General features: G+C 44.8%; 1 protein-coding gene across 1 annotated transcript; it reads left to right on the top strand.

The window, feature by feature from the left end:
* Positions 1-4,959: 4,959 nt before the first annotated feature.
* Positions 4,960-10,398, top strand: LOC138804897 (beta-2-microglobulin-like). The gene is made up of 4 exons (XM_069989416.1): positions 4,960-5,067; positions 7,429-7,707; positions 8,237-8,264; positions 10,152-10,398. The coding sequence occupies exons 1-3, from the start codon at positions 5,001-5,003 to the stop codon at positions 8,248-8,250; spliced, it is 360 nt and encodes a 119-aa protein (XP_069845517.1). The 5' UTR covers positions 4,960-5,000; the 3' UTR covers positions 8,251-8,264; positions 10,152-10,398.

The raw sequence follows: 10,398 nt of genomic DNA, 5'->3' as shown, positions 1-10,398 counted from the left end.
AGACGGGCTAAAAGCATTTAGTCAAGAATAAGAAGAACAAAGACAAAGCTTTGGGGCCCCCTCTGTCTGTGTTACTCTCATACCTCATCAACCACTGGTAAGGCAGGAGTGGTCTAGTTCTTTGGATTGCCGTAGCTGTGAAATAGCCCAAAATGGCAGCACCAGAGGGTGAGATTCCCGTGAATCTCACATCGTGTGCTGAGCCTGCTTCGCTGGGGCTGAGCCAGACCAGATAAGATCAGGGTAGGAGTGGAGAACCCAGCTCCTGAGCAAGCACAATTCCAAAGCCCTTCCTCTTACACAGCCCACGATATATGCTTCCAATTTGAGTGTACCCTAAGTACTCTGTGATGGCATAGTCTGGCTAACCAAAAGATGAACTAGACTTTGGAAAGACAAATATTTACACTGAAGTAGATTCATGGTAACCAAGTCCAAATGTGTGTTTTTCTAGAAAGGGGGGATGAATTGGTTTTGTACTACTGCTGCAAGGGATTTCCACAAATCCAGTGGCTTAAAACAACACAACTTGCCGTTTATCTCTGTAGCAGACCAATACAAGTCTCAAGGAGCTAAGATCATGGTGTTAGGAAGGGTAGCATTCCCTTCGGAAAGTTCTAGGGAACTATGTCCTTGACCTTGCCAGCTTCTAAAGGTTGCCTTCATTTCTTGATTCATGGCCTCTTCATCTGAGATTGCGTCTCATTGACTACTCTGCTATAACCACAGTCATGAAATGTTCTCTGCCTTTTTTTTTTTTTTTTCTGCTACTGGGGATTGAACTCAGGGCCTTTTGCTCATTAGAGAATACCATTTGATGGGGCTGGAGGCATGGCTCAGTTGGTAATATGCCATCCAATGAACATCCTGGTCTTGGACCAAAGGGTGAGAAAGAAAGAAAGAATAGCATTTGAGCCACACCTCCAGTCTAAATTTCTTTCCTCAAAGGACCTATGTAATTTCATTGAATTTACTTAAATGACCTCTGATAATCTCACCTCAAAGTCCTTAACCTAAATATATCTTTTTTTTTTTTGTCGGTCGTGGGACCTGAACTCAGCCCCCCCTTAATATATTTTACACCATGAAAAGTGAGAAATTCATAGGTTCTAGGAAAGACACTATGGAAACCTTTGTAAGATCTTCTATTATTCTGCCTAATACCCAAGTATGACAAAGAGAAGAATCTTTAAAAAAAATAATTAGCAGTCAGTTCCATTTAAATTGGTAGAGATAGAGTGACTAAACTCTCTGCAAGTATTTTGACTGAGTTAAGAAATGTTAAATACTGTCAAGAATGCTAAGGACAGATCTTTGTTGCAAGCACCCATTAATGTAGACTCTTCCTTTAAAAGTGGTGAGTTGTTGGGGGTCTGGTAGGGTTTCACTCTTTGACAGTTGTCAAATTCCTCATGTATTTTTTTGGCTCCTTTGGGAAAAGAGCTGTCAGCTGAGCAGCCCCTTCTGTGGGAGCTGGCTCGGACTGTCCTCAGTGGTACCCTTATTGTTCTGGACAATTTCTGATGGATGGATATGATCCAAATCTTCACAATTGTTTCTAAGGGTTGGACAGTGATATTCAAGAAGCTTAGGGGTTGTTTATAGTTTTGTGGGGGGGGGGGTTGTGTGTGTGTGTGTGTGTGTGTGTGTGTGTGTGTGTGTGTGTGTGTGTGTGTGTGTGTGTGTGTGTGTGTGTGTGTGTTGGTCCTGAGGTTTGAATTCAAGCTGAGGCACTGTCCTGAGCTTTCTTTGTTCAAGGCTCAGGCTCTACCATTTGAGCCACAGCCCAACGTCTTTTTTCCCCCTTTTTTAGTGCTTAATTGGAGATAAGAGACTCAGGAACTTTCTTGGCTGGGCTGGCTTTGAACTGTGATCCTCAGAGCTCAGCCTCTTGGGTCGCTAGGATTACAGGAGTAAACCATCAGCACCAAGCAATTGTGACATTTTTAAAATGGTCATACACTTATATACTGAACTTGTACTCAAAAATGGAAAATACTTTTTCCTTCTTTTTGGCGCTGGAACTAGAGTTTTAACTCAGGGCCTTAAGCTGTCACATGGCTTTCTGCTCAAAGCTAGAGCTCTACCACTTGAGCCCTACCTTCATCTCCAACAACTTTTTAGTAGTTAATTGGAGATAAGTCTCACAGACTTTTTTTGCTAGGGCTGGCTTTAACTCTCAGCCTGGGTAGCTAGGATTCAGGTGAGAGCCACCAGCACCCAGCAACATTAACATTTTCTAGTAAAATTCAACACTAACACTTCAAGTCTTAAGCATATTAAATGAGAGTCTTATCTATTAACTTTATGAATAAAAATTCATCTACATTTTAAAGTTATAGAAAGGGCAGCTGAAAAATTAGTAAAAGATTGGAGGAGTGACTCAGGTGGTCAAGTGCCAGCCAATGTGCAAAAATAAGCGTCAGATACTGCGTTTGAGTCCCAATCTTGGACAAAAAGAAGTAAAATAACAACATTAAGAAGTACAGTACTTGGGGGTTGGAGAAAATGATGGAGGGGATGACACTGTTCAAAAAGAAATGTACTCATTAACTGACTTAACCGTAATCCCTCTGTACATCACCTTTCAAATAAAAAAAAATGCCCATGTAATTGTAACCCTTCTGTACAGTATTTTCACAATAAGAAAAATATTTATAGTATTTTCCAGGCACTGGCAAGTACTGTAGATAACACCTATAATCTTAGCTACTCAGGAGGCTGAGATCTGAGGATTGTGGTTTGAAGCCAGCAGAAAAGTCTGTGAGACACTTAGCTCCTATAAACTATTCAGAAAAAAATACAGAAGTGGTGTGGTGGCTCACGTGGTAGAACACTAGCCTTGAGTAAAAAAGAGTTCAGGGAGAGCACCTAGGCCTTGAGCTCAGGCCCCAGGACTGGCCAAAAAAAACCTCAAAAAACAATAGTAATTATTAAACATGACACTACATGTTAGGTATGGTGGGAGGAACCTCTCTGTTCATTATTTTATTCCACAAGACCTGTGGAAAGTATGCTACTTTCTCTAGCTTAGAAATGGCTCCACAATAGAGGTTATTGAAAGTTCAATATTATGTAAAAGAAATGCATGAACTGGGAAGGTGGCTCAGTGGTAGAGCGCTTGCCTTGCATGTATGAGGCCCTTGGTTCGATTCCCCAGCACCACATAAGCAAAAAGAAAAAAAGCCGGAAGCGGTGCTCAAGTGGCTCAAGTGGTAGAGCGCTAGCCTTGAGCTGAAGAGCTGAGGGACAGCACACAGGCCCAGAGTTCAGGCCCCATGACCGGACTCAAAAAAAAAAAAAAGAAAGAAATGCAGGAAGTTGTTTGTTGTGATCCTTGGGGGAGTCCAGCACAAACTCCCTTCAAACTGTGGTGATTTCCAAGATGTCCCTCCCGGTTTCCATGGTATACTTCCTCTTTACTGTTTCACTCAGTAAAGATTCCTGGACTTGGCTGCAATGTAAAGACCGTACCTTTCTTATGGTATCTTTATTTTTATTTGTTTATTTATTTATTTATTTTTGCCAGTCCTGAGGCTTGAACTGAGGTCTGGGCACTGTCCCTGAGCTTCTTTTGCTTAAGGCTAGCACTCTACCACTTGAACCAAGGCACCACGTCTGGCTTTTTCTGTTTATGTGGTACTGAGGAATCGAAGCCATGGCTTCATGCATGCTAGGCAAGCGCTCTACCACGGAGCCACATTCCCAGCCCTTATGATTGATGCCTTTGGAATGTGCAGTTCTTGCTCCTTCCCTTTCCTTTCCTCTTACGCCACACCTCCATATAATTGGAGATAGAGTCTCACAGATTTTTTGCCCAGGTTGGCTTCAAACTTCCATCCTCCAGAGTTTCCATTTTCTGAATAGTTAGGATTACAGGTGTGAGCCACCAATGCCCACATTCTCTTTCTTTTTGGAGCAGCCTGGCCTCATATTTGTGATCCTCCTGTCTCAGTCTCTCCAGTGCTAAGAGGGTAAGCATGGACCATCATGCCCTGCAGTATGTAGGTTTTCTCAGCTTGTATGCCTGTCATGATTTTATAGTGGGGGTGAACTTTCTTGCTAAGCCCATGGGAAATCAATGGAAACTCTTGAGTAATATGGCTAAGGTCTTTGTCTTCCAAGCTGATTGCCAAGAGAATGATTGCCAAGAGAATAGCCTGTTTCTCCATCACACAAATGAGTGGGGGATAATTCTATCACCTCTTCACGAATTCACTCAAGTCTACCAAGCAGCTACTATGGGCCAGGTACTGTTCTAGGATGGTAAGATAAAAGGAAGGCTGTATCTTAAGGGATCTAGAAAGCTGTAAGCAGTTTCAGCATTTCTTATCAGTGGCCTTGTCCTGGCCTTTGCACCCATCAACTGAACAAAGATCATCACCTAAACAACAGCCAAGCTACACACGAAGAAGTTTCGGAAAAGAAACCTCTCTCTGCTGGGATTCAAAAGGCAAAAAAATAAAACCCCCAAATCCTTTTCATTCACTCTAGATGGTTCTCTGAACTGCCTTCAAGACAGCTAGCTGGAGGTCCCTTGGATTTCTTTTTTATTCCATTTCTTGCCTAGACACCCTGACCTTACAGCAAATCCTCGGTCTGCAGCGACAAGCTGAAGTCGGGTTTGTGCCAGGAACTCTCCATGCTGAGAGTTGCCCCCAAGAGAGGGAGAGATGCAAGCTGCTTCCAGGGAATCGTCTATAGGAGTAGGGGCTGCCAGGGGCGCCAAGCGGGGGTGCCCACCACCCCGAGATGGCACAGCGAGCCCCACCCCCACCCCTTCACTCCAGCCCAGGCCTCGGCATCACGGGACTTGTTCAGAAATTGAAACTGAAAACAGGAAAAGTCCCTCTCCAACCCGCCGGACGCCCTCCTGCCTGGAGACAGCTGACGGCGGGGGACGGGCTGGCTCCTGATTGGCGGGCGCGCGGGGGACTTTAAGTGCGCGCGCTGGGGCCCGCCTTCGCCTTCGCCTTCCGAACTCCGGCCGGCTGGTGGAGATGTCTCGCCCCGTGGTCTTCGCCTTGGTGGCCCTGCTCTTCTTGACGGGCTTGGAAGCGGTGGAACGTGAGTGCCGTCTCCTCCTCCTCCTCCCCCACCCCCAATCCCACTTTTTCTTCCCTTTGTCCCTTTTGGAACTCTCTTATCTGGGTGACACTCTGCCCCCCCACCCCACCCCCAGTTTCTCTCTCCCCCGGCTCACTTAGGCCCAGGATGCTCCAGCATCAGAGGGTCTCCCCGCACCCCACGGAGGGGGGAGAGGGGGCTCCCGGAGTTGAAGTGACACCAGGGATAAATGACAGGTCGGGATTGCAGTGGAACCTGACACAAAACGCACTGGAATCCGTGTCTGAAAAGCATGCCTCCTGGGGCTGGGAAGGTGGCTCAGGGGTAGGGTGCTTGTCTAGCCTGCCTGAAGCCCTGGGTTCGATTCCTCAGCACCACAGACACAGAAAAAGCCAGGAGTGGCACTGTGGCTCAAGTGGTAAAGCGCTAGTCTTGAGCACTGAGAGGCTCAGGGACAGGGCCTGGGCCCTGAGTTCAAGCCCCAGGCCAAAAACAAACCAGCATGCATCTTCCCCTTCCCTTATGGGATTCTCTGGAGCAAGGTGGAGAGTCCTGAACCTCCAAATGTCCTCGCAGAGGGCTGGCCTTTTGGCACCTTGCCTGGTACTTTCCAAACTGTACAGTCTGCCTTCCGCTTTGAGAAAGTGGAGACTTGTCAGTTGGGGAAGAGGGCAATCCAAATGGCTACCAAGATTATTCTAGACCCACAATCTGGAGCCTCTTTTTTTTTTTTGGGGGGGGGGTGTCAGGTACTGGGGCTTGAACTCAGATCCTTGCGTTCTTACTTCGTTTTTGTTGTTGTTTTGTGGCAAGGCTGGCTGGCATCTGGCCTGCTCCCATTTGAGGCCCACCTCCACTTTCCGCTGTTGTTACAAGGAGATAAATGTCTCGGGGATTTGTCTACTAAGGCTGGCTTTAAGCCTCCAGACTCAGATCTCAGCCTCCTGACAGCAATGATTAAAGGTGTGAGCTACTAGCACTTGGCTCTTGAGCACTTTATAAATGTCTGGCTATATGCTCTCATCTTCTCTGCTTGAAGAAGAAAAAAATCTTATTTGGGAAACTCCCAAATACATACATATTATATTTAAACCATTTCTGGGTAATATTTGAACATGTGTAATGTTAATTGTCTCTAAAAGGTCCATATCCATTATCATCTATGCATTTTTACTGCGAGCATGGCTTAACTTTTTAATTTTAATTTTAAAAGCTGAAATAACTCTTCCAAAGATACAGAGCTAGGAAGTAGCTGAGCTCAGATTCAGCTGGGTGCCTGTGGCTCACACCTATAATGATAGCTGCTCAAGGAGGTGACATCTAAGGATCAAGGTTCAAAGCCAACCCAGGCAGCAAAGTCCTTAAGACTCTTATCTCCAATTGGACACACAAAAAAATCTGGAAGTGGAGCTGTGTCTCAAGTGGTAGAGCTCTAACCTTGAGCACAAAAGCTCAGGGACAATGCCCAGGCCCCAAGTTCAAGCCCTAGTACTGGCATACACATGCGCGTGCGCGCGCGCACACACACACACACACACACACACACACAATCCCTTCTTAGAAGAGTTATGATGATATATTTGCAAAATCTCGTTGTATTTCATTAAATTCATTAAAAAATTCCAGGCCAGCTGAGCATCGGTGGCTCATGCCTATAATCCTAGCTACTCAGGAGGCTGAGATCTGAGGGTCACAGTTCAAAGCCAGCCCGGGCAGGAAAGTCCGTGAGACTCTTATCTCCAATTAACCACTAGAAAACCAGAAGTGGTGCTGTGGCTCAAGAGGCAAAGCGCTTGCCTTGGGCTGTAGAGCTGAGGGAAAGCACTCAGGCCCAGAGTTCAAGCCCCATGACCGACAAAAAAAAAAATCAGAAAAAAGAATTCCAGGCCAACACTGGCACCAGTGGCTTACACCTATAATCCTAGCTATTCAGAAAACTACTATCGGAGGATCCCAGTTCAAAACCATCCCAGGCTGGAAAGTCTGGGAGATTCTCCTCTCCAATTAATCACAAAGAAAGACAGAAGTGTGCATAGTTCAAGTGGTAGAGTGCCTTGAGGAAAGATGCTTAGGGACAGTGCCCAGGCTCAGAGCTAAAGGGCAAGGATCAGGAGAGAGAAAGACAGACAGACAGACAGACACACACACACACACACACACACACACACACACACACACACACACACACACACACACACACACACACACACACACACTCGGGGAGGGAGGGAGGGAAAAGGAGAGAAATAGAAGACCAGATTTAACACTCAGTGCCTGATTCAGCTTGAGGCCAAGTTAGCCTCAAGTGAATTATTCTGCTATTCTGGCAATTTTTAAATGTTCTGTTCTGATGTTTCACAGTTGTTCCAAAGGTTCAAGTCTATTCCCGTCACCCAGCAGAGAATGGGAAGCCAAATTACCTGAACTGCTATGTGTCGGGTTTTCATCCACCTCAGATCGAAATAGAACTGCTGAAGAATGGAAAGAAGATAGAGAAAGTGGAACAGTCCGATCTGGCTTTCAGCAGGGACTGGTCTTTCTACCTTCTGGTCCATACCGAGTTCACTCCCAATGACAGGGATGAATATGCATGCAAAGTTACTCACTCCACTCTGAAAACGCCCATGGTAGTGAAGTGGGGTAAGTTTTCAACGATTTTTCTGAGCTGTTGAAAAGTTGTACTTGAGTAGAGTCACTGGGCTTTTAGAAAACGCAGGTTTTCTAGGGCTGTCAGGAAAAATGCCTAAAACACTGATCAGTGTCACCAGTTAAAGAGATTTTGGCACCGCGGGCTCCCGGAGCCACAGGAGCCCCCCCACAATGAGACCAGGAGTGGCAGCGCCCCACCCAGGCATGCGCGTACACTCTTCTCACACGCTGGCTTCCTCCAGCCTCATGGACACTTAGCATCAAGAAGCCTGACACCCCACCATCCTGGCCTCCTACAATCCTGGCCCCTCCTACTGTTTTCTGTCTTGGTTTAGGTTTCATTCTGAGGCTAGTAGGCAGGGAGTAAGTCCTACTGGGTAATTATAAACAAGCGTTCAAGAGTTAGGAAACATTAGCCTGTTCTCCCAGTCTTACCACTAGAAGATTTGGACAGCTGTTAGCACATAGTATTTTATAAGTAAAACTTAAAGTATTTTTCTTTCTGTTTTCTTTTTCATAGAGCGAGACAACTAACCAGCATCCTGGAGGTGGGTTTTTTACTTTTAAGAACTTGTTTGGGGGGGGGCTGGGAATGTGGCTTAGTGGTAGAGTGCTTGTGAGGCATGCATAAAGCCATGGGTTGGAGTCCTCAGTACTACATAAACAGAAAAAGCCAGAAGCGGCACTGTGGCTCAAGTGGTAGAATGCTAGCCTTGAGCAAAAAGCAGCTTAGGGACAGTGCCCAGGTCTTGAGTGTAAACCCCAAGACTGGCAAAAAAAAAACCAAAAACCCCAACAACAACAAAGAAATTGCTTTGTATAAGAGGGAAGGTATGACATTGTCCAAAAAGAAATGTATTCTTTCACATATATAACTGTAACCTTTATGTACCATCACCTTTAAAATAACAATAAAAAAAAAAAAAAGGAAAAGGGGCTGGGAAGGTGGCTCAGTGGTAGAGTGCTTGCCTTTCATGCATGAGGCCCTGGGTTCCATTCCTCAGCACCACATAAGCAGAAAAAGCCAGAAGTGGTGCTGTGGCTCAAGTGGTAGAGCGCTAGCCTTGAGCTGAAGAGCTGAGGGACAGCGCCCAGGCCCAGAATTCAGGCCCCTGGACCCAACAGCAAAAAAAAAAAAAAAGGGGGGGGACCTTTTAGATTAAAGATGTGGTTCAAGCTGAGCACCAGTGGCTCACTCCTGTAATCCTAACTACTCAGGAGGCTAGGATATGAGGATTGTGGTTCAAAGCCAGCCCGGTTAGGAAAGTCCTTAAGACTCTTATCTCCAATTAACCACCAGAAAACCAGAAGTGAGCCTATGGCTCAAGTGGTAGAGCAGGAATGTAAGGCCCTAAAGAGAAGCCTCAGTACTGGTACATTAATCAGAGTACCATGTCAGCAGACAAAAAAAGAATGCTATGGAAATTCTTTTTTTTTTTTCTCCCATGTTGCGGCATGAACGGTAGCCACAGGTCTAACTGTTGGCAGGGCTGTGGCTTTGCCAACATCATTAACCCTCTAAAGACAGAGCAGAAGGCTTGCTAGCGTGGCAATTAGTTATCCAACCCCCCTGCAAGGGTTTGGTCTTCCCTTATTTCCAGCGAGGGCATTTCTGCTATTTCTTCGAAAATGAACCACATTCTTTTCCTTGGCATAGCAGTGGCTTTGTTCTTCTCCGAAAAGAGAAGGGGTGACATAGTTCTGCATTTGTCTCATTCCTTTGATCTCCTGTTCAGACTCTCTGGAAAGTCACTGTATTTGTTTTTTAGTCTTCTAGGCCAGGGTACCTTGATGCTAAAAATCCATTAGAATTGTCTATTATATTCTAGGGCAGAGAATTGGTTTGAGAGAGCATCAGAGAGGTTGAGTGGTTTTCCCAATCATCTAATTTAAGAGTTTGAGCTGGGCTGGGAATGTGACTTAGCAGTAGAGTGCTTGCCTAGCATGCATGAAGCCCTGGGTTTGATTCCTCAGTACCACATACACAGATAAAGACAGAAGTAGTTCTGTGGCTCAAGTGGTAGAGTGCTATCCTGAATAAAAGAAGCTCAAGGACAATGTCCAGACCAAGAGTTCAAGGCCTAGGACTGGCAAAAAAAAAAAAAGAAAAAGAAAAAGAAAGAAAGAAAGAAAGAAAGAAAGAAAGAAAGAAAGAAAGAAAGAAAGAAAGAAAGAAAGAAAGAAAGAAAGAAAGAAAGAAAGAGAGAGAAAGAAAGAGAGAGAGAAAGAAAGAAGAGTTTGAGGGTAAGACTCAAACTCTAATATCAGCATTACTGCTAATGTTTTAGGAGCATCATTGGATTTGAAGAGTTGTCTGCAGCTACTTCTTTTTAAAAAGTATTCTACCCAACAGAAATGTGATAAAATGGATGGTATGAGCTGTAATCCAAATAAAATAAATTTCATTACTAACTTTCTCTATTTTTCCTTTTCAGGTTTGAAAAGATGACTGGTCTCATTGGAAATGTTTCCTACTGATATACATGTCTACTTTATGTACCAAATAGGTTATAACCATTTAAAGACAGGTATCATCCATCTACTCTTTATTTCCACTTCAGGCATCATTGGCATGTTTATCTTCCTGTAGACCAGACTTTCAGAAATAAAACTGAGGACTAACATTGGTCTCAAGTATCTTGTAAAAAAAATAATAAAATACCTTGAAAACCTAAAACAAAA

This window comes from Dipodomys merriami, unplaced genomic scaffold (genome assembly GCF_024711535.1).
Source record: "Dipodomys merriami isolate MVZ:Mamm:240054 unplaced genomic scaffold, mDipMer1.0.p SCAF_379, whole genome shotgun sequence".
Taxonomy (NCBI): Eukaryota; Metazoa; Chordata; class Mammalia; order Rodentia; family Heteromyidae; genus Dipodomys; species Dipodomys merriami.
This window is presented reverse-complemented; position numbering and strand designations above follow the sequence as displayed.